Source organism: Caretta caretta, chromosome 4 (genome assembly GCF_965140235.1).
Source record: "Caretta caretta isolate rCarCar2 chromosome 4, rCarCar1.hap1, whole genome shotgun sequence".
Lineage (NCBI taxonomy): Eukaryota > Metazoa > Chordata > Testudines > Cheloniidae > Caretta > Caretta caretta.
This window is the reverse complement of record NC_134209.1, coordinates 48851551-48875394: the sequence shown is the minus strand read 5'-3', so window position 1 is coordinate 48875394 and position 23844 is coordinate 48851551. Positions and strand designations below refer to the sequence as shown.

The 23844-nt window shown below is 39.3% G+C and overlaps 1 protein-coding gene across 2 annotated transcripts in view; it reads right to left on the bottom strand.

The window, feature by feature from the left end:
* The window catches only part of LOC125635426 (bifunctional heparan sulfate N-deacetylase/N-sulfotransferase 3), a 120547-nt gene that overhangs the window by 16815 nt on the left and 79888 nt on the right, over positions 1–23844 (bottom strand). For both annotated transcript variants that reach the window (XM_048847121.2, XM_048847122.2), the window contains exons 7-13: positions 20139–20321; positions 17645–17741; positions 16643–16766; positions 14401–14575; positions 10721–10891; positions 5287–5396; positions 869–971 (exon numbers count right to left, since the gene is read on the bottom strand). In XM_048847121.2, coding sequence (XP_048703078.1) covers positions 869–971; positions 5287–5396; positions 10721–10891; positions 14401–14575; positions 16643–16766; positions 17645–17741; positions 20139–20321 — 963 coding nt within the window. The remainder of the gene's footprint in view (positions 1–868; positions 972–5286; positions 5397–10720; positions 10892–14400; positions 14576–16642; positions 16767–17644; positions 17742–20138; positions 20322–23844) is intronic.

Genomic DNA, 23844 nt, shown 5'->3' with positions numbered 1-23844 from the left:
AGGATGGACAAACATAATACAAATAATACCCCACAGAGGCTGATTCTCCTCTCACAAGAGTTACTCCTGATTTACACCAGCATGAGAATAAAATCAGGCCTACAGTACAATAAGTAAGTACAATAGTACTTACTACTGACCAAGTCTTGAGCTCTTCACTCAGGTTTCATTCAGACTAAGTTAAGTGGGAGTTCAGTATGAGAAGGCCAGAGTAAAAACAGAGGTTCAAATGCTTGCTGAGAATTCTTCCCCTCCTCTGTGCAGAAGCGGGAGTGTGGACCCCAGCTATCAGGCCTGTGAAAGTAACTTTATCTGAACATTTCTGAAGAAACATTTTCAAAACTGATAGATACCAAAATTAATTGGTCTTAAAAATGAACTGCCATGAGAACATGTGTAACTGTTAATAGCCTGACAAGTCAAGAATGAAACAGACTGGAAGAACAGAGGACAGTCCCACATTTACACATCTGACCATGACTGCAACAAACCATGACTTTTGAGCTTGTTGCTGGTGTGGGTTGCTTAGCTGAGGGGCTGAGATTTTAACTATGTTGCAGCTTTTTGAGAGCTAGTAGGTTTTTCAATATGAAGAAAATGTTTAAAAAACAATTTCAGGGTAAGTTAATTTGGAGACATCTTGGCCTTTATGCTCACCCTCTATACAAAAGGTTGAAAAACGATCATGTGGTTCATAGTATCAGAAAGGCCTCAGCTGTAGGGAGAGTTAATACAAATAAACCACAGGTTGTTAATTTTATCCTCTTGTTCTTGTTATAATTTTGTCAATGGAGTATCCCACATGTGTGAGTGAGGCACTCCTTAAAGCCATTCAAATGCTGTATTGCCTCAGAAAACAATGGTTTACCTCTGAATCCATAGGAGGGTATTTTCTGCCTTTGCTCTTTCCAAGACACTTGGTTTTCCCTTCTTCCAGGAGTTGACACCAGAAACCTTTATGTGAATCGAACCTGAAATGAATATTTTGTACAACTTTCAATTCAGCAAACAAATCAAATATGTTCCGTCTAAGATTTTTTTTTAATCACTTCAGCAACTTAATATTTTGGGTCCACTTTTCCCTTGTTATTCAGGCAGGACACCCCTTTGGAGGAAAGAATAAAAAATAACAGGATAGCTAGCTATCCCTATAGATTTCTAGGACACATATAACTGAACACAGATCCCATTGAATCTAGGCACATATAGACCCTATTTAATTTTATTGATAGTTTATATTGCAGAGGATTATACTGTACAGGATTGGCGCCCCATTTCATTGGGGGCTCTACAAACCACATAAGAAGGCACAATCCTTGTCTTGAAGAGCTCACAGTCTAAACAAACAAGGCAGACACAGGGTGAGAAAAAGGGATACAACATACAAGCTAAGGGTCAACTTCTGCAACCATTACTCATCTTGAATAGTACCTTATTTGTCCATTAGTTCCATGGAAATCTATGTGACTACTTACATAATAAGGTACTCTTCACTGTGAGTAAGGGTGGCAGAGTCAGGCCCAAAGAGAGAAAGTCACAGCAATTCCAAAGTTTGTTTTCTTTGACTATATTATGGTAAACAGAAGTGGGGTAAAAGGGAGGACAGGATGGGGTAAGTTAATAGGAGCAAGGCAGCAGAAAAAGGAAAGGATGGGCGAGACTGTGCATGGACTAGGGAAAAGGGAGATAGGAAGAAGAAAGGAGTGAGGAGGGAGAAAAGGCTGTTGAGGAGCATGGAAGACAGAAAGAATGAAGCTGGCAGTAATGCAGTTGTGTGAGAAAAATGGAGTAAACAACCAAACAGCAGAGAGGATGAATGGCCATTGTTTAATCTGAAGAAAACAGAATCTGATGATGACAAACAACTGGGTTCAGGGGGGTGTGATGATTACTGTTGCGGCGAAGAGGTTCTCCTCCTGAGGCCTGGATCTCCCTTGGGAGCCTTGCTCTTCCTCCCCCAGCCCACAAATAGGGACTTAGAGCCTGGAGCCCAAGAGATGGTTTTTCCCCCTGCTCAGACCTGCAGGTGGGGGACTCTAGCTGGGCTTCTCCCTTACCTACTGGCACCTCAGAGAGATGAACAAAGTCTCTCTATGGTTCTCACCCTCCCCCCCTCCCCGCCACAGTATATTTTCTCAGGCTTTTGAAATTACACCAATGTCAGTCTAGCAATGGATTAAAGGTGTCATGATGTACCTCACAAGTGGTATTCCACAATGACATTATCAGGGGCTTTGTCTGTACAGTAATGTTAACATTAAAGGGCCTTATTTTTAATTCACAAGGTATATGGACCTTATCTTGCTTCCATCAATGTCAGTGTCAAAACTCCCATTGGGAGCAGAACGGGTTTCTTAGACTCCTCTTTACCAGCATCATGAGTGATTCACAGCATAGATAAACACATCTTAAGAGCTCTTTGCATCACCATTATATGCACATGCTTATTTTGACATGACTTCTCTATGCAGCCAGCCGGTATATTCACCAAACCAGAACAAAATATACATGTTTGTATACAGACATGAACTACGTTTGAGCTAGAGATCTGGATAGGTGCTTTCTGTCTTTTATAGATCAAATCAAACAATACTAATAAATAATGTCAATGGAGCTGTATCTGGACAAGTTGAACTGATCATGTATTTTAGAGCACATTTCAAGGGCCATATTATGCCTTCAATCCATTTATTGGATGTCGATGGGAGTTGTACATGACTGATCAAGGGCACTGCTTTGGCAGTAGCATGGACACAGGTAACACCTGTTTTGATTGCATAAGAAACTATATGCAATAAGTATTGACAAAGATTCATGGGAGTCAAATTTCCAGAAGTGCGCAATTATTGTGGATCCCATGTACATCATGACACAAAGTGCCTTTAAATTATCCAAGATATGTGGATTATTGAAGTATTATTCATTTTATGAAATCTTTTTTGTTAAATTTCCATTTGACCATGCAGAAACCAGAGTATATCTGCACAGTTAAAAATCTGCACAGTTAAAACTACAGTCTGCCAACAAAAAAACCCCTCATTTCAAGACTTAGGGACAAATCTTTGGCTCAGTTTATGTATCTGTAAGGGGTACAGTTGCCTTCAATTGCTGCATAAAATGGCTGTGCACCACCTTGACTGTTCCTGGAGATGGTCAGTTCAGTGCATATGGATGGAAGGAACCCACAATCCACTATCCTGGGATGTGGAGCTGCCCGGGGTGGGGAAATCGTAAGTTGGGTCTACCCTAAAGAACAGAGACATTTGTAATTTAATCTGTGGAACAGCATTTGTAGAAGTATCAATGGTGGAGTATGTTCAAACAGAGTTAATTAAAAGCTGTTTTGTGAAAAAAGACAATTCATCCACAGGAACATCCTCTCAAGTGACAACAGAGTGACAGTATAAATTCATGACAAATCATAGTATAAAAGTGATAGCATTAAACAAAGCCCTCAGGTCATAACAAGACTGATATGCTCAAGACATTTAATTGCTTTATAGAAATACCAATATTGCCAGCCAGCTTGTTTTAAGGATAAATTCATCAACCTCAAACTACGGCTAGAAAATATCTGCTAGCGTGATCTAATGGGTGGAGCAGGAGACTGGCAACCGGCGCTCCTGGGTTCTTCTTCTGGCTTTGTCACTGACTGTGTGCCATTAGGCAAGTGTTTGTTTTTAATACAGATTTTTATACAATGTCCATTTCGACAGAGTCTACAATTACTAGTCTACCATTCAATTCTCAGTGCTTCCATCTAACCCTCTGTAAACTGGGCACCATAATATTTACCAACCTCAAATGGATTTGTGAAGATTAATTAAAGAATGTAAAATGCTTTGAGTTCATTGGATAAAGAACCTATATTTTTATTTCACATTACACTGCTGCAATTTTGCAGGTACAAGTAGATGGGAATTTTCTACCGTATTTATCAATTACCAAATGACATACAGGGCCAAATTCATTACTGGTATAACTAAACTGATTTCAATAGAGCTATACCAGGATGAATTGGGGTCAAAGTAATGGAAAAAGTTGTCTGAATCTACGTTATGCTAAATGAACATTATCTGTGTTCAAGGGTAGACAAGAAGGAAAAGCCTGCTGCAGAATTAGATGCAGAATAATAATTCACAGCATCCAGGTCAAGACCTTTGGTGTACAAAGAAACGGAGCTTTCAATAGAGTTACTTCCAGGGATGAATTGGGTCCATTATGTCTTTACAATACACTTGACTTTATCTCATGAAAGATAAAATCTGTTTTGCTACATACTCCACAAAAAGGAATAGAGCACAACTGTCTGAAAGCATTAAATAGAGAAATGTCTAGGAAAGGAAAGGAATTTTTTTCTGAGAGCTTCTTATAAAAACAGACAATGGGCTCACATTCAAAAGAGCAGCCTAAGGTTCTCAATCTTATTTTAAGGGCAAGTAAATCTAAATGTCTGAATCCAAAGGATTTGTGTATATTATACAGAGAGTGGATTTTACATTCCTGACACTGATATTGTTGAGTCTCCTGCAATTGAATGTAAAGGAAAACCAGCCTTCTGTCCATTCTGTTTACGCATGGTGAATCTTTTGCTGCCGAGGAAAAAGATGCAAAGGCATCTCTCTCTTTTATCCATCCAAAATCCAAACACAATTTTCACAAACCAATACTTGTTTTATCTGTCAGGTGTCCATCTCTGTAATATTTAAACACCATATTTAATGTCTGGCTCAATGCAGAATTCACAGAAAATATAATCCTTCTGAGTTGCATTCTTTCCACATGTTGTTAACGATTACTTGGACAGCAGTTTGAAAGCATGCAAGAAAGAAAAAATTACTTTTCATGTCTAATCAGCACATAAGCAAGTCCAGATTTTTCCACGGAAATTAAAGAGGGTAAAGACATTGAAAAATACATACTGTTGCCCATACTAGCATTAGTGATATGGCTTGCATGCAGAATTAGTCAGAGGAGTATTAGTGGCTTTTAATTTGTATCGATTTTGCTTATAGAACCAACCCCATTTTGTTACAGCCAACAAATTTCTCATCAACCTAATCTTACAAGGTGCCAAGGTTTGTCTCAGAAGTTCTGAGCGAGCATTCACACACATATGCATTTAGATGTACAAAAATTCAATGAATAACAGCAAATTATAATTTACAAGGAATATTGCAACCCATTCTTTTCAGACTCTTTATACAAAACTACAGTTGCACAATTATTTCCTTTTTAAATCACTCCATGGCTAATATTCCATGACATTAATTATGAATAACTCACGTTAGGGCTTCAGAGTAATTATAATGAGGCGAGACTCCCAGAAACTTCTGCACTTCATCCATCACGGTAGCTGGGTCAGTTCTCAGCTGCTGTCCATCAATAATTAGCAACTGCAAAAATAAAATAATACTGTATTTAAAATTCATCATATTTCAAGCTTCAAACTAAAACTTTGACCTATGTCACGCTCATTCATTAAGAGGAAAAGAGGTGCCCCAGGGAATGGTAACAGGTCTGGTCTTATTTATCGTTGTCATTAATGATCTGGGAGAAGGGTAAATGGCACACTAATTAATTCTGAAATTCAATGATATTGGAAACTGTTGTGAGCACCACCGAGGACAGCGAAATAATGCTGAAGGACCTAGTGAGATTACAAATATTGGCAGGAAATTAAATGAGATTCATCCTGGCAAAATGCAAGCTCATACGTCTGGAAAAAATAAGCTGCAACACCCCGGCCACCCCCACATATAAAACGAGAGGAAGATATTCTGAGACTTATGTGTGCTCTTTTTCAGAGTATCAATCAATTCCTTGTCACTGCTGAAGAAAGCACTCAGCTCTCTGATCCTTTCCCACACACGAGTTTTTTCTTGTGCCCAAGATCCATCATGACTCAACAGTGGGAGCTGAAGCCGCTATGGTGCACAGTGGATAGGAGATGGCTAATCTTCAGGTCCAGATTGGCTGTTGGACAACCAGTCATTTTTCCCATGGAAAAGCTGCTTTTTGTGACAGCAGAGCTGGTTCACTAACAACTCTTCTAAAACTGTTTTACCCCCATCAGAGGTTGCCATCATATGTGAAGTAGAGCTTGTTGCACATAAAGCAGGTTTCTCCTACCTTCCTGCTGCTCTCTACTTTTGATAATAACTTGCTTTTAGATTTAGTGGAGATTGCTGAATGAACTGGGACTAGGAAGTGGCTTAGGGGAGGATGACTGGTGAGTGAATGGACTGAGTGAGGCAGCAGTTCTGTGGAAAAAATTGCATGTGTTCATATAATTAAAGATTGTATCATAATTCCTAATGCACAGGGTACTAAATTAGTTGCATGGTCAAATTTAATTCTGGCATTTCCTAACTTGTGAGTGCTAGACTTGCAACCCTAAGGTTCTTTTATTGTAGTGTTTTTGTATATAATTTCCTAGATTTTTAAAAAAGCAAACTGAAAAACAGAAATTCCACATTGTAGAACCATACTGACTCCCACAGGCTTCATCAGTATGGTTAGAACCTTAAGATCCACATCACAGACTTCTGCCACTTGAGCTAACACTGATAGTAGTAGTAGGTTGTGCTATATCCTCTACATGGGCGTCTCTAAAAGGATAAGAGGCACGCATTTTGTGAGTGGGTTTGGGTTTCACAGCTATTTGTGGACAGCTGAGGAATGCTAAGCCTTGGGGCTTCTCTAAACAAAAACTTAATTTACTGCAAGCTGGGCTGTAAATCTACCTCGCGCATTAGCCAGCCGCACACTAAATGTCCATGTGGACCTTGCTGCTGGGTACTAGAAGTTGCCTAGTGCAATTTGTTCTACCCTGTTTTGAAACAGGAGATCACAGTGCACTAGGAAACTTTAAGTGAGAGGCAGCAAGGTCCACATGGACACACAGTGCATGGCAGGCTAATGCGGGGGTAAGATTTAAAACCCAGCTTGCTGCACGCTAAGTGTTTGTACAGACAAGCCCCCAGGAGTCCTATATTCTATACCAGATTCTGAGGGAAGTGTACTCTACTAGCAACCTTTTCTGCATGCCTCACCTCTTCTATGGCTTGCACCTCCAGTCTGCCACAGTTTCAGACTCAATCTCCCACTCCAGTTCCTCCATGCCCCATCCTGCTCCCCCATTCAGTTTCTCATCCCTAGTTTCTCCCCTTTTGGCTCCCTGTCCCAGTTTAGCCTTTGCCCCTACCCTTAGGCCTCTCTTAATTTTCCTCTTTGCAGCCCCTGCTGGTCATCAGAAGCAATTCCAGAGAAAGTCCCACTCAGCCTGTTGCAGCCTGGAGATGGACCATGCTCAGTACAGATGGAATGTTCAATCTCTACTGAGCATGAGTGAATGGAAATTTCCAGAGGCTCAAAACTTGACCAAATTTGTGTAGATTTTCACAGGATTGGCAAAAGTTACATCCCTGGCAACAGGGAAACTCCTGTGCCAAATTTCAAGTCCTTGATATGAAGCATGGAGGCACTAACGCTTCTCAACAAACTTGTCAAAAAGAATTTGTTAACACAGGTAAAATGATGTATTTTCCCCTGATCTTGTTCTGATAAATGACTGAATCCTTTTTGCTGAAATTTTCTTCAAAATTCAGTCTGTCACAGATGCCTGGCATGGAAAATTTCATCCCATATGGTTAAATTTTGGCAAAGCTCTAAACAACTGAAAACAGGGTTTGTGAAGTGCCTTGAGATGTACAGATGGAAAGCTCTATATAAGAGGTAGATATTATTATAATGGAAACATCACGGAATCTTAACTATTTGCATTGCTACTTGCATTATCTATAATGTGTTTGACTATAATAATAAATAACAATAATAAATTTAATTTTTATAAGGTGCCTCTCACACTAAAGTGCTCAGGGTGCTGAAAAACAATCAGAAAAACAATTTTATGCATTAATAAAAGACCATGTGACCTCAAAATTAGACAATATGGGTAAATATAACAACAATAAAGATATGAAAGAAGATAACTTACAGATTGGTTCATAGGTGGGTGAGTTCATATGATTCCAACATGTTAAGAAATATACTACTCATGTAGTGTCCCTGTATAAGCTACACATATACATATTTGGTCCAGTTGGGATATGCTGGGTAGATTCCAGTCTTTCTTTGCATCTAAGGCTAAACTTTATGCTAACTTGCTGATTATAGATCTGCATCAGATAACTACTTTAATCATGCTATACTCAATAGCAAATTTGGATATGACTGACTGTTCATTGCTGATGTGTTTACGCAGAAACAATGAGTCAGTCAGTGGTGATGGACAATTATTTGTTTTCACCGAGGGATATGAAATCCTATGTCCCTTCAGGACCTATCCTAGAATGCATACTGTTCAACATACACGAGACCTTTGGAGAGATCAAATCTAAACAGAGTGTAGAGAATATCACATCAGTATGCTGGAATTGCACAACTGTATATCTTATGGACTCTTCAAATTTGGATCCTAAAAGAACATGTAGACAATATCACCAGCCAGATGCATCAGAGCTTCTTTGTTCACACCATGGGAAAAGAGAAGTTGCAGACTCTGGATAAATTCTCTCCTCCAAACAAGCTCTTCGAGGGTGTGCTGGGAATTAGTGCTTCACAGAGTGTCAGCATTCAGAAACATCAACACCAGAAACAAAGCCTATCAACAAGACATGAGTAATGTGATGTATGCCACCCCTATGTTATGCACCAGAAGGAGTATGGGGCTTGTGATGTATTTCTTCTAGGGCATGTGCTTGGAGAGCGTAGATAGGAGATAGATATCTTGTTAAGTATGTGTCTTCAGAGGCTTGTCAGGAGTATGCACTTTTCAGGTTCATTAAGTGATATCTGTTTTGAGATACGCACACTTTGGTCTCATGAATTGCACACACCAGGAAACACAAACCCCTTTGAGGCTCAATGTGTAACACACAGAGATTCAAAGGCACAGGAGTGCCAACTGTAGGTTCCAATGCACCAAATGGTTTCTCAGTTTCAATAGAGCCGTGCACCAATGAGCTGGGAGGGGAGTGGTGGCCCCCAATATACTAGCAGTGATACAATACACTGACAGACCTGGAAGAGGTGTGATGGGTAGAGGACATTTAGGCATCAACAGATTGAAAAAACCAGTGATGACAGAAATCGCAGAGGCACCAGTGTGCACAGAGGTAGTGATATGCTGGCAGTTCTCAGTGGAGTGAGCAGTGAAATGATTAGCTCATGGAAGGACCGCTGAACTCATGAGCAGATGAAGACACTGAAACACTTAATGACTCATGGGCATTATGTCTTTATTTATCTGTGTATCATACCCAGTTCCAGACACTCAAGCCTCTATATCATCAAGTCTTCACAGTGTTCAGTGCACTAAATCTCCTCTGCTCCCATCAGGGGTGGATAATGCATTGATATTTCACAATGCTGGTCAAGGCTTTGATGCTGCACAGTGCAGAAGCATTATATAGCACCATCCCAGCAATTTATCATGATACACTAGATTTCCCATCAATGCTTTTTGCTGGAAGCCCTGATGGGATATCACATGGCTGATGCCTGATGCACTCTGAAGCACTGGGTTTCCTATTGTGCTTTCTGACAGGCTCACCAATACAGCCAGTAGGGTCCCACAAAGTGACAAGATTAAAACAAAAAACAAGAAAACAACTCAGTGTTAAAGGCAGTTCAATGTGCAAGAGGGATGCAAGGAGCAGCAGTGCTGAAGTTTCCTCAGTTGCTGTTCCTGTTGCTTTTTGTTGATGAAGTCCCAGTTGTGCAGTACCAGGAGTTAGTGCATGGCTGTGACATCACCAGAAGGCCCCACCAACCAATCAGAACATGGTTTTGGATAATCAGTGCCCCAAATCACATACTGTGACGTGGCAAGGCCAGATGGCTATAGAAAAGTAGTGGGAGATAGATATATTAGCTCCAGGGTAAACAAATCCCTGGTACCAGGTTAAGTGAAATGGAAGGTGCTCCAGGTCAATTAAGACACCAGGGGCCAATTAAGAACTTTCCAGAAGGCAGAGAGAATGCTAGGTTGATTGGGACACCTGAAGCCAATCGGGGGCTGGCTGAAACTAGTTAAAAGCCTCCCAGTCAGTCAGGTGGGGGTGCATGTCAGGAGCTGTGGGAGGAAGTTGTGCTGTTGGAGAGGCTGAGTAGTATACACCATATCAGGCACAAGGAAGGAGGCCTTGAGGTAAGGGTGAAGTGGAGCTTGAGGAAGTGAGGGCTGCTGTGGGGGAAGTAGCCCAGGGAATTGTACATGTCATGTTTCTAAAAAGTCAGCTACCATAGCTGATACTATTAGGGTCCCTGGGCTGGAGTCTGGAGTAGAGGATGAGCCTGGGCTCCCCCCATCCCACCTTTGCCCCCTGATTAATCACTGAGACTGGGAGACAACAGAGACTATGCAAGGAAGGATAACTTCTCCTCACCTCCCTTGCTGTCTTATGATGAAAATGACTCAGTAGACTGTGACCCTTGTCTCTAGAGAAAGAAGGGTTACGTGGAGGGTCTCAGTGAGCCTCTGAGGCTAGCGAAATCCGCCAGGAAACGCGGGACCCACGGAGGCAAGGACAGAGCTTTGTCACAACACATATATATTCATGAATAGTAATAATCAGTAATGAAGACTTCAGAAAAAGTGAATAATCTAAGATATCAAATATATATGAAATAAGACACAATGTTACACTCTATTCACCTGGTAAGTTGGGAAATAAGTTAGCCATCTTTCTATATGGGTGGCATACCATCCAGGTACTAGACATCTCTTTTGTAGAGCTCTAAGCTCTGATGGGGCTCGAGGTCCAGCTGTGATCACCTGATAGAAGCTAAATTTTAGAGCTGCAGGGTCCTCATGAGATCTCTGATGCTGTAAAAGAAAGGTAAGTTACAAGAACATCATGGACACCGGAGTTCAGAGTCATAGAAATGGGACAGAATATATGTGGGCAATGGTCTAAGGACCTATTTGTGACTGATTAAATTACATTAGAAGCGAATTTCAGTTAAGAAGCCTTGGTCTATATTAGATAAATTGCTAAGAAGGTAAGAATAACACCACTATTAACTATCAAAAGATCTGACTAGTATTAGCAATTGCAAACTAGAACACATTTTCATTTAATGAAATGGCAGCTTATGTACAAACAAACCCAGGATAACAAACTCAAATATGGTGAACCTCTACTTATGTGGCCAAATCTTGAAGTCCTTACATGGTTTATATTCAGACCTTACTCCAGCAAAGCTCTCTTTGATGGTGATCAGATAGATAACTTCTACTTATAGGAACAAAAAAAGAATCCATAAAAGAAAATATTATATATAATATAGATCCTGAGGTCCTTATTCAGTTTCTACTTATTCCTCGTTTTGTCAAATTCCTATTGTAGTCAGAAGACCAGAAGAAAGGGACTTTTGAAATAAGAGCCAGCAATTAAGAAGAGGGTGGACAGATCCCACTGTTTCAAATACCCCGTGAATGTAACTAGATGGCATAGTGATAGGCATTATAGAAATACTTATAGATAAAAGACAGATAAAATAATTGTATTTACTATTTCATGGATCAAAAAATGAGGTACAAACTTGCATGATGGAATAGTATACAGTAGTTACTGAATAACTTACAACGAGATGTTGTGTTTTACTAAGAAAGAAATTTTGTCCATAGGGTGCTGCTGTTATTATTGTTAGTAGAGCAAGCCCATCACTCTGACAGATCTTGGGAGACAGGCCACTCACTGGCAACCACACACCACACAACAGAACCACTAACCCAGGAACCTATCCTTGCAACAAAGCCCGTTGCCAACTGTGTCCACATATCTAGTCAGGGGACACCATCATTGGGCCTAATCACATCAGCCACACTATCAGAGGCTGGTTCACCTGCACATCTACCAATGTGATATATGCCATCATGTGCCAACAACGCCCCTCTGCCATGTACATTGGTCAAACTGGACAGTCTCTACGTAAAAGAATAAATGGACACAAATTAGACGTCAAGAATTATAACATTCAAAAACCAGTCGGAGAACATGTCAATCTCTTTGGTCACTCGATTACAGACCTAAAAGTTGCAATTCTTCAACAAAAAAACTTCAGAAACAGACTCCAACGAGAGACTGCTGAATTGGAATTAATTTTCAAACTGGATACAATTAACTGAGGCTTGAATAAAGACTGTGAGTGGATGTGTCATTCCACAAAGTAAAACTATTTCCCCATGTTTATTTTCCTCCCCACCCCGCACTGTTCCTCAGACGTTCTTGTCAACTGCTGGAAATGGCCCACCTTGATTATCACTACAAAAGGTTTCCCTCCCCCCCCCCCAGCTCTCCTGCTGGTAATAGCTCACCTTAAGTGATCACTCTTGTTACAGTGTGTATGGTAACACCCATTGTTTCATGTTCTCTATGTATATAAATCTCCCCACTGTATTTTCCACTGAATGCATCAGATGAAGTGAGCTGTAGCTCACTAAAGCTTATGCTCAAATAAATTTGTTAGTCTCTAAGGTGCCACAAGTCCTCCTTTTCTTTATTTGAATTTAAGATATTCAAAGTTCCCCTTCAACATTAACCTGGCTTGCTTGTTATGACGCCAAAGAGAATGGCAGCAAGAATGGTACTTCAGTAGTATTGACTGAACTCTGAGGTAAAATACAGTACTAAGCTTTATTGTGTGTAAATAAAAAAAAATATTTGGTACTGATATTGGATTTAAGTTGCAAGTTTTATTTCAACTGCTACTAGAGAAATTTTTTTCTAGTGGATAATGAAATGGTTCTGAGTCTGTTTTGTGTTTTAATTTCTTTATCGGTCTGAGATGTACAACTGTTATGCATTCAAGCCTGATGCGTATATCAATTTGGTTACAATGTACGTCCATTTGTTACCACATGTTTAGGGCCCTACCAAATTCATGGTCATGAAAAATGTATCATGGAGCATGAAATCTGATCGTTTGTGTGCTTTTACCTAATACCAGTGTTTCCCAAACTTGGGATGCCGCATGTTCAGGGAAAGCCCTTGGCGGGCCAGGCCAGTTTGTTTACCTGCCGCGTCCGCAGGTTCGGCCGATTGTGGCTCCCACTGCCCGCGGTTCGCTGTGCCCGGCCAACGGGGGCTGCGGGAAGCGGCGGCCAGTAAGTCCCTCGGCCCGTGCCCAAGTTTGGGAAACACTGTCTTATACTATACAGATTTCATGGGGGAGACCAACATTTATAAAATTGGGGGTCCTGACCCAAAAGTGAGTTGCAGGGGGGTCACAAGGTTTTAGGGGCATCACGGTATTGCCACCCTTACTTCTGCGCTGCCTTCAGAGCTGGGCAGCTGGAGAGTGGTGGCTGTTGGCCAGGTGCCCAGCTTTGAAGGCAGCACCCCACCAGCAGTAGCACAGAAGTAAAGGTGGCAATACCATACCATGCCAGCCTTACTTCTGTTCTGCGGCCTTCAGAGCTGGGCGGCCAGAGAGTAGCGGTTGCTGACTGAGAGCTCAGCTCTGCAGGGGGCAGCACAGAAGTAAGGGTGGCAGCACCATGCCATGCCCTCCTTACTGTCTGCGCTGCTGCTGGCAGCAGTTCTGTCTTCAGAGCTGGGCTCCCGGTCAGCAGTCTCCGCTCTCCAGCTGCCTAGCTCTGAAGGCAGCGCTGCCATCACCAGCAGCGCAGAAATAAGGGTAGCAGTATTGCAACCCCCCATACAATAGCCTTGTGACCTCCCCACAACTCCTTTTTGGGTCAGGATTCTTTCAATTACAACACCATGAAACTTCAGATTTAAATAGCTGAAATCATGAAATTTATGATTTGCAAAATCCTATGACAGTGAAATTAACCAAAATGGATCATGAATTTGGTAGGGCCCAACATATGTTCCTTTACTACGGTCAGTTTAACAAATGTTTAAAAAGTTAACCTTACTCAAAATTCAGGCCTTATTCTGTGTCTGCAAAAAACTGAGACCGTGAGTAATTGCATGTACATACCTCATATTTGGAAGCACAAATTGGGCAACTGTTCACATGCATGGAACTCAGATGCACAATTAATTGCGTAAATGCATGTTCTTTACATGCAGTTATTCATGCAAGCACTTTCTTTGCATCACATATTACAGCCAGAGTTCTGAAAAATATGGCCTTCAGTGTTTATATATTTTAAAAGAGTGGATTATCAAGTTTACATGTACAGGAAGGTTTTTCTGTACTCATAGGTAATTGTTGGGTGATGAACGGGTTTTTAAATAAATGCTTACCTGATCAAACCACTTTGGTTTTCAATATTTGATCACAATATATAGAGAGGATCCCAGATAAAACTGTTTTATACATATTCAACTAGAACCTGCCTGTATTTTTCAAAGTCCCTACCTGATACCAGGAATATGCCCGATCTGATGGGTCGATGAGAATGGTGATGATCTTGGCCTTAGGGATCAGGGAAGCAACTCGTTTGGGAGCTTCCTCAGAATGGAAGTAGTTGGCACTTTTTTCAAAGAGAAAGTCGGTGGTGACATTGGATGGTATAGGGAAGAAATCCATATACCTAGAAAAGGAACACTGTCCTCAGAATTACTCAAAAGTCCTGCATACGCTAAAGCAAGGTGCATATGTTAAATATATTAGAGAATAATCCATAAAAATAACAGACACAGTCATTGACAAGTAAAAACATTCAAAAATAAAAGGCCTTGTTTTTTGTAGTGAGAAGAAAGTGTTATAGGTATAATAAACAATTTATCCTCTTTAAATTAGTGGGCCAGTTTCTGAAGTCACTCATCTCTTACTCAGGCAAAACTCTCAAAGTCAATAGTAAAGACTGAGTAAAAATAAAAACTTCTGAATTTGGCCCTCTGCTATTTATAAAAAAATTGCTTTATTATTCCTATTACAGCACAGGATGGCATTTCAGTTACACCATAGCAGAATATCATAAGAAAATAATATTCAGAATCAGTGTTCCTGTTATCAAATCTGGCAAGAGTTTGTTAACATGAAGATGTTACTTAAAAACCTAGCAAGAAAATCTCACTATCTCTTCAGGCAAGAGTCCTCCAAGGGGTGAAGGCACCTCTGAATTACTATTCTATGTATCACAGTTTTGTGGAAACAAAGCAGGCTGTTTTTTAGTTTGTTTAGTTCTGAGCTCCCCCCCCCTCCAGTTATGTGGTTCTAGTTAGTTGCCAGCAACCTGTCATATTATCATTAGACTAGACTATCCACAACCAACATACCAGTTTTTACTGTTATTTAGGGGGGCAAAGAGAATTTACAAATTTGCGTCTTTGTGTTTTTCTTTTGACCTCTTGTGGTGTTAACAATATAAAATACTATATATAGTAACCTCTTTAGAGTGGATTGACTGTAATGGTTAAAATTTACCCCACTGCACAGATCTTGTGTTGGCCCTCTGCAAGGGGGTGAATTTCACCTGACATAAATATAAAAAAGCCGTTTCATAAAAATAGCTAAGAGTCTGCGCGATTGGTGGATAGTCAGCAGATGTTATCAGTCAGCTGTTAGCTACTTCCCATCCATCAGACTGACTTCTCACAGTCAGTAATGAATGCTGACCCACTGAACTTTGTAATAAGAATCTGCAGCAACAATTATAACTCTATGAAAACCATACACCTTAAAAGATATTGTAAGTGAATTTTCTCCACTTGAAACATGTAACAGCTTTTGCACTACTAATTTTATGGATGAATACAAAGTCTAAGGCAATAACTTTTCCCTGACACCAGAGAGTAAAGAAACAAGACTAAGTATCAAGAATCTTTTATTGGTGCTCCCTGCTTAATGCGCTGTATTACTGGTCTTTGAACATTTTACTCTGAAGCACTTTTTGAAAGCAAGACCAACCAAATGTATCTTTGTCGAGATCTTTGGTAACTTCTTGGGTAAACCATGGGGAATGATGAGCCTTTTCTCTTCACTTATCCCCATTTACTACCTTACTGACTGCTGAACATTTTCCTCATTATCTGATCCTTGAAAATACTTTTAAAAAGCATTTCTCCCCTCCAACTGACTGGCAAATTTCTATTTTCCATTTAAAGCCAAGAACAAACTGCTTGTAGCTGAAATTTTAATTAGATTTCTCTTTTCAGTATTTTAGAAATTAGATATTCAACCTGAAATATTAATCATGCTATCTTATACTCAATTTACAATATTACTTTTGTCATAGCTTCAAAAACATGTGTAAATAGGAAACAGAGTACCTTCCTGAGAAATGTATGAGAATCTCACCCCTAAAGAGATGTATAATTAAGAAACAAACATTGCTTTCCTTTTTCTCTTATTCGCACATTCTAAGTATATTAACATCCTGAGACATACATGTAATTTTCATTAAGATTACTTAGTATTGCCTCAAGTTGAGAACAGATATTTCTTTATATGCTGCATTAGAGGGAGAGTAAACATTTTAGGCATTTACTGTGTTTTTGACTGAGGTTACCATAATTTATGTGCATTTAAATATCATCTTAGAAGGGTAGTAGTAGTAATTTTCAAAATGTGTAGACACACATTACAAAGTGTAATGCCATTTTTGTATTGTGCACAGTACATAAACTTTTATATTTATACTAATAACCCATCTTACCAATCAATCCCCCTGTGGTAGTTATTTCTATTAAAGAACTGTACCTCCTCAAAGGTTTTTGGGCTGGGGGAGTTACTAATGATGGAAGGATGCATAATCAGGAACAAATACAAAGCTGTGGTACCTGAAAATGGGATGAAAGTCCAAAGGTTAACAAAGCATATATATTCTGTAGGCCAGATCCTCACCTGGTGTAAACCAGCCTAGCTCCATTGAATTTAATGATTCTATGCTGATTTACACCAGCTGAAATCCTGGTCCTATAATTCTTAACCAAAAACATTTAAAGAAATGTGTACAATACTGAATACAGGATGCATCACTGTTGATGATATACCTATTAATGTTTTTAAAAATTATTGTATCTGTGCTGATGTTGTCACAAAAAAGATTGACTTAAATTCCAGCCCTCTTGTTAGATATCTTAACAGTAGGTGATTGGTGGCATATGAAAGGGAGTAGATAAAAAATGTGCTATTTTCTGATCACAAAGAGAAGCAACTATAAATTTAATGAATAAACCCTGCAGCCTTACAATTCTACCTGTCCTGTAGGGATTTCCTGACTTGCAGTGTAAATTCCACTGAATAACACTGAGTTGCTGTAAACAAGACACACTTTTCCTGTAGGACAGGTTGAAGCTTGGGGGCCATGGGACTGTATACATGTTTTGAAAAATTACTGTCCTTTCCTCCCTCAGCTCTGATAAAACCATGTCAATCACTCAGTCACCACTTTATCTGTTTATCAGAGTGTTAATCACATCATTTCTCAGTTAAACCCTATGAAAAATCTAACACTCTCCACTACATCTACATTGTTTGTGTAACATCTACTTTTATCATTTACATTATTTTACTAAACTTGGATATGTCAGAAAATAAAAAGTGCTATCAGATAATCAAGGTTTATACAGAGCTCTGAGTGATTAAAACTAATGCTCTATTGTAATAATTTGAATTTGCATATCACCAGACTCATTAAAATGCAGTAAACTCTCACCAGTTTTCTGAGGTCCTATAACCAGGAATTTTGGTAATCGATCACAGGTTTTTTCTTTAGACCAGATATCTCTGTGCCGCTTGTCATCACAGGGATTCTAAGTGGGACAAAAGCAATATCTGAGAATTTTATTTGTAATTATATTTGTTCAATTTTTGCCCTACATACATAAATCTCCAGGAACTATCAGTCCACAAGAAATCGTAGTAGGATATGTTATCTGCTTCTTTATTATGGATACCAATATGCTATGTGACAAATTCTGATCTTGCTTACAGTGGTGTAAATGGATTTACTCCAGATCTACAATGTAACAGAGACCAGTGCTCTGAATTCATCTCTGTGTAAAGAGGAACATTTACACCTCTGTGTAAAGAGGAACGTTCAAGCAACTGTATTCAAAAAATGTTTTCACTGTGATCTCCTTCTATGAATATAACCATCTAAGCTTCAAAACAAACAGACAAATCATTCCTGGTGCTTGAATTCAGTGGAATTATGCCTGGGGTGAATCTGATCCATTGTACTTTAGATGTAAAATGAGCATTCAAAATGAGCAGTTTGATCACTTGCATAAAAATGGAATTGTACTTAAACCACTAATGAGGTTCTCTAATTGCCAAAGCATTCTCTTTTACCCTTATATAACAGCTACGACCCTAAGATAGGCTGCAGTTTTTAAAATGAATGAATGGCTGATTACAGCTTTAAAACTGTTTTGATCCTCTGCATTCACAAGTAGGTATCCAGACTTTTCTGTGCATCTCCAACTGGCATGAAGAGTGCATGCTCCACCTACCACACTCTTCAAAGTAAAAAAATATGCAGGTGTGTAATAGCATGCAAAAAGACTTTCATACCAGTTCATTTTGCTACCAGTTTCATATATGGGCATGAGGTGGCACCTAGTGCTGTCACTAAATAAAGGAGAAGTCCCAATACTGCTTGCATATGTAGATCGGTCTTAGTTCTGTGGCTTAGCAATATATACCAGATAAGAAGGGGAACTCAGACTTCTTTTAGGCTTTAAAAAACAAACAAACAAACAAACAAAAGAATCTTCTTGATTACACCAGCAAAACTAACAAATATGCTGGTAATATAATTTGTGGTAAAATGAATAGGAACACTGTATATATTGGCAGCTACAATTTAGTGCAAATGTTTTAAAGCAGAAGTAAGAAACTTAGTTATATTCATAAGAATTGTATGCAAACAAACTGCAACACTGTCAGTTCTTTTTATTCAAAATTACTTGCAATTTTTTCAATAAATCTAAATCTGCAGGTCACTCAGGTACAGTACATTGCAAATTTTTGAAATTCATGCTCAGTTGTTGCATAAGTCACAAGGCATTGTTTTTCTTCTCTGAGTAAATGTTTTATTTAACTAAATAACAGCAGTGTGAATTTCAAGCTGTGTATTAAAGTATTCAATTTTAAATTTGACACTCACAATTAATGATTAGGCATATAATTCAAAATCTGCTATTGGAAAGCATTTGCGTGTTTAAGTTTAAATTGTGCTTTTTGACGATAATTGCTTTTGTAAAGCTTGTCCTTAGGAATATTTGTGCAAAGCCAACCAAAAAGAGGTAGGATCACACTGAAAGTGAATTTCTTTGTCAGAATGAACATTCAGAGACAATTTTCCACAATATTTGGGCAGTTTAAGATTAGTTCAACACTTAAGAAAAATATTCCACTGGAAGAACTGAACTGTCACTGATTTTGTGCACAAGCAGTGCTGCCATGTTCACTAGTTCCAACAGTTGTTTCTCTGTATCTTCAGTGACCGTGGTGTAATGATTAGGTGATTCACTGAATGTGTGTCCGTTCCAGGGTCAGTGCAGACTGCACCATAAGCTGGTAGTCACATCCTGATATTTTCAGTTTCCTCACTTTTAAGTAAAGAATAATTAAATCAATGGAGTTGATTCCATCAATAAATTAGGCCCAGTATTGGTAAATTTCTTCCTTGGCCAGTTCCCACCCTTTTGGGAATTACTTTTTTAATCTATTTCTAGTATGCCAGTCATAGTTAGTGTCTAGGCACCAGTGAGCCTTAATCCTCTCTCCAGTTAGTAGGATACACTCCTCTGCTACTGCACATGGCAAGAGATACCATTTTCTTAATGGCAAAATATCAATTATTTTTAAACTGTTTAAATTGCTTCATTCCTGTTAGTTACAAAATAATCCAAGATATGGGAGGAATTACACAATAGTCTTTTCTGTATTTGTAAATATCAGGTGCAGTCAGCAATAAAATGAGAAACAAATTCCTAACATATTTAAATTGTCCTCTCTTTTTAGATGCACATTAAGACAATCTGTTAATGACAGGAGAAAACAATTACCCTAATCTTTAAGATAAGGTAATTTATGAAACTATTAAGTATCACCATTTTGTTTGATGGGAAGTTAAAACAAAATTCTTCACAAACAAGTAAGACAAAAATATTCTCTGTTCATCTGTTCTTTTACAATCCTACCTGCCAGAGAGGGTCCTTCTGCTCAGGAAAGAGCTCAAAGTACTTGTGAGCCAGCTGGACTGGAGGCAGAGTTTGCAGTTTCAGGTTGGTCCAGCTCTGAACAAAGTTGGCTAGATTCACAAAGGTATACAACCCCAGGCGGTCATTCCCATAGTTGGACAAATGGGTCATGAAGATGCTGATCTTTAAAAATAAAATAAAATGAAGTACATGTTTGCTATGCATCCGATGAAGTGGGCTGTAGCCCACGAAAGCTGATGCTCTAATAAATTTGTTAATCTCTAAGGTGCCACAAGTACTCCTGTTCTTTTTGCAGATACAGACTAACACGGCTGCTACTCTGAAACATGTTTTTTTTATTGTGTCACTAGATGGCAATGCAGCCAAAGGAAGTTTGTTTTTGAACACTACTTCTATTTAGAACTGCCAGTGGTTTTGTTCACATAGGAAGAGAGTCTACCACCAGTCTCACTAAACAGAATTTTTCTCCTCAAGTGGACTTACTGAAATCAAAGGGACTATTTATGGCACTATTCAGTGTGAGAATGTGGTCCATACTTTTACCAAATTGTATAATATTCACAGCATCTTTATTATAGCAGTGCAGATGGGCACAGGAGCGGCATTGCAAAAATAGCACATGTTCCTCTTAATGTGAAATATACAAGCAGCAGGGGCTAGAAACAAACAAAAAATCTGGATGTTATTTTAAAGGAAGAGGGTGTACTTAGAGAACAACAGGATATCAGACCTCTAGTGTTATAAATACTGTGATCCAAATGTTATTATTTAAGCTGTACATTATTAAGGTAGAGAACTCATCTTCCTATGTGCCTGTAAAGCACTCTACCATACCAATGGTGTTATGTAAAAATAAGAGACTGATAGTTTTGGAAATTGTGAGCTCTTTGAGGGCAGACAGTCTAATTAACTGGCCTAAATTCTCAAAAACAATTATTCGATGTAGTAAATCCTTTGACAATGTCCAACTGCTTATTAAAGATATCCTCAAACAATGAGCACACAGTCAAATTAGAAATGGGGGGGAGGGTGGGAGAATCAGAAAATTTGCAGCAAATCAGAACATTTTCAAATAATTTAGTATGAAATATTTGTAATGAAAAATTGTGCTCGATTTCTTAAGAGCTGAATTTGCTTGTACTTTGCTTTCCTAAGGCTTGATCATGCAGCTGTTACTCAGATGAGTATTCTGAGCTGAGGTCATTAGACTCAGCAGTGTTCTCGGAGCCCAGAAGGAACAGAGGGTGCTCTAGTCCACAAGATTCCACAGGAATTTCTCATAGGAAGCACCCATAATCTTATAGGATCACATCCTTAGGAGACACCCCTGTGGGATTGTCTGAGTAAAGACTACTCATGTGGGTAAAAGGTTACAAGATCAAGCCCATACGTAGATGCAGTCCCTCAACTGTGGCCTACAGGAGTTGCACTCATGAATAGGAGGTGCAATATTGGGTGCCCAAATACCATATTGATGAGCACAGTATAAATATACAGACATACAAAGGCTAGAGCTCACTAGGAGTATTCATGTAAGGGATGCAAAATCAGAACTCAATTTTCAAAATATTTCATTTTCACAATATGAAAAATCGTTTTTCACTGTTTCTGCCTTGTGCTCACAGAATAACTTGCAATTCCCTGCCCCTTAGAAGAGTGAAATTCCCACCCATTATTTTTTGAGAAACCAGGGCAAAGCCACATTCTACTGCCTTGCTTCTATGAGAAATTTAAGTGTTTCAAAAACTCTTCTAATCCTGCTTGTAGATTCATTTCTGTTCTATTGACAATGAAACTTGCAACTAGCCCTCCTTTTAACAAACGACATATCCTGTGAATGACTTAAAAACCACCACAGAAACTAATGTTTTTGCTTTGTGTGAAGGAATTCAAATCTTAAAGAAACAAAAGGGGAGGGGGAGGGAGATAATTTGAGGTCTACAGTGTAAGAAGCTGACCTTGTATTGTTTTGGTCTCAAAGTATTTTAAAGCACTGCAGCTTTGTCAGACACAACATTTTTAAAGCTTAACATTTCTAGTTTTGTAATTCTACCTGAACATTATGCAACATTTGCAATAATTGAATGTATTGTTTCACAGAACATTTGTTTAATAAGTATCATTTGGTGACACCTCTGGCCTTGTGACTCAAGCCTGGGGTTTCATTTTGTGCTACTTCAGAAGGATAAGGAGATAACGCTGAGAGATAATTTATTAGCACACAATTTCCTTTTTAAGCTAGGACAGTAACATTTTGAAATAGATGGCAATATTCCTTTAGGCAAAGCATAATACATAGTTTTGCCAAATGTGTAACCTTTTCAAATGTCCTTTATTATTTTTAGTTCTGAAAGCATGAGCAGACCAAAAACAGGACTGATGTGCTCAACAAAGATATAGTTGGAATGTTTCCACAAAAATACTGCTTGCTTTCTTGGCAGCTTCTCTCTTTCCTACACCTGTACTGACCTCTGACATTTATAATGTCAGTTCATCTCCTGGCAATTCCTTACCTGTCAACAACTTCAGCACTGCACTGGCAGAAAAAAGGAAGAGAACTTGAAAAGGTTATTAGTTCAGGGAAAATATGTATTATTCTTTCCCTGAAGGGAATATCGCTATAATTTTAAGAATGTTATAGAGTGGAGGTTAAAAAAATGGGCTGAATAGATCATAATAAATCATCTTCAATATATGAAGCACTGTCAATGAGGGGGAAAAATGTCAACAGTGATGTCAATTTGAGTTTTGCTGCCATTCTTACACTATAAATACTTTGAGAGTAAATATTTACAACAAAAGAGAGATGATCAAATACCAGTTTAAAACTCAGATAACTAAAACTTTACAGAAAGCCATATTTATTGTTACCAAATCCATGATATATACGACATCTTTATATGACAGAAGGTGTCTTCTTTACTTCTATACTAAAGCTAACATATGACAAATTACCTGATATTTTCTGTCAGGGAAAATTTAAACAGTAGTTTCCTCCACATTTATAGATATTCTTCATGCAAGCAGCTATTAAAGTCATTGCCAGTCCCACTGACTGTTGAATAAGGCCCGTAAGTAGGGCCGTACCAAATTCATAGCCATGAAAAATGTGTCATAGACCACCAAATGTGGTCTTCCCCCCTGTGAAATCTGGTCTTTTGTGTGCTTTTACCTTATACTATACAGATTTCATGGGGGAGACCAGTGTTTCTCAAATTGTGGGTCCTGATATAAAAGGGAGTTGCAGGGGGGTCACAAGGTTATTTTAGGGATGGTTGCAGTATTGCCACCCTTACTTCTGTGCTGCTTTCAGAGCTGGGTGGCTGGAGAGTGGCAGCTGCTGACTGAGGGCCCAGCTCCTCAGGTAGCAGCGCAGAAGTAAGGGAGGCAATACCATACCAGGCCATCCTTACATCTGTGCTGCCTTCAGAGCTGGGCTCCCGGTCAGCCACTGCCACTTTCTGGCTGCCCAGCTTTGAAGGCTCCACCACTGCCAGCAGCATCACAGAAGCAAGCACAGCAGCACCGCGACCCCCCAACTCTTTTTGGGTCAGGACCAGTGATGAGCTGCCAGAAGCTGAAGAACCGGTTCCTTCAGTCGCCCCGAGTCTTTGGCGGCACAGAAGGACCTGCTGCCAAAGTGCTGCCGAAGGCCCGGAGCGAGTGAAGGACCCGCTGCCCAAGT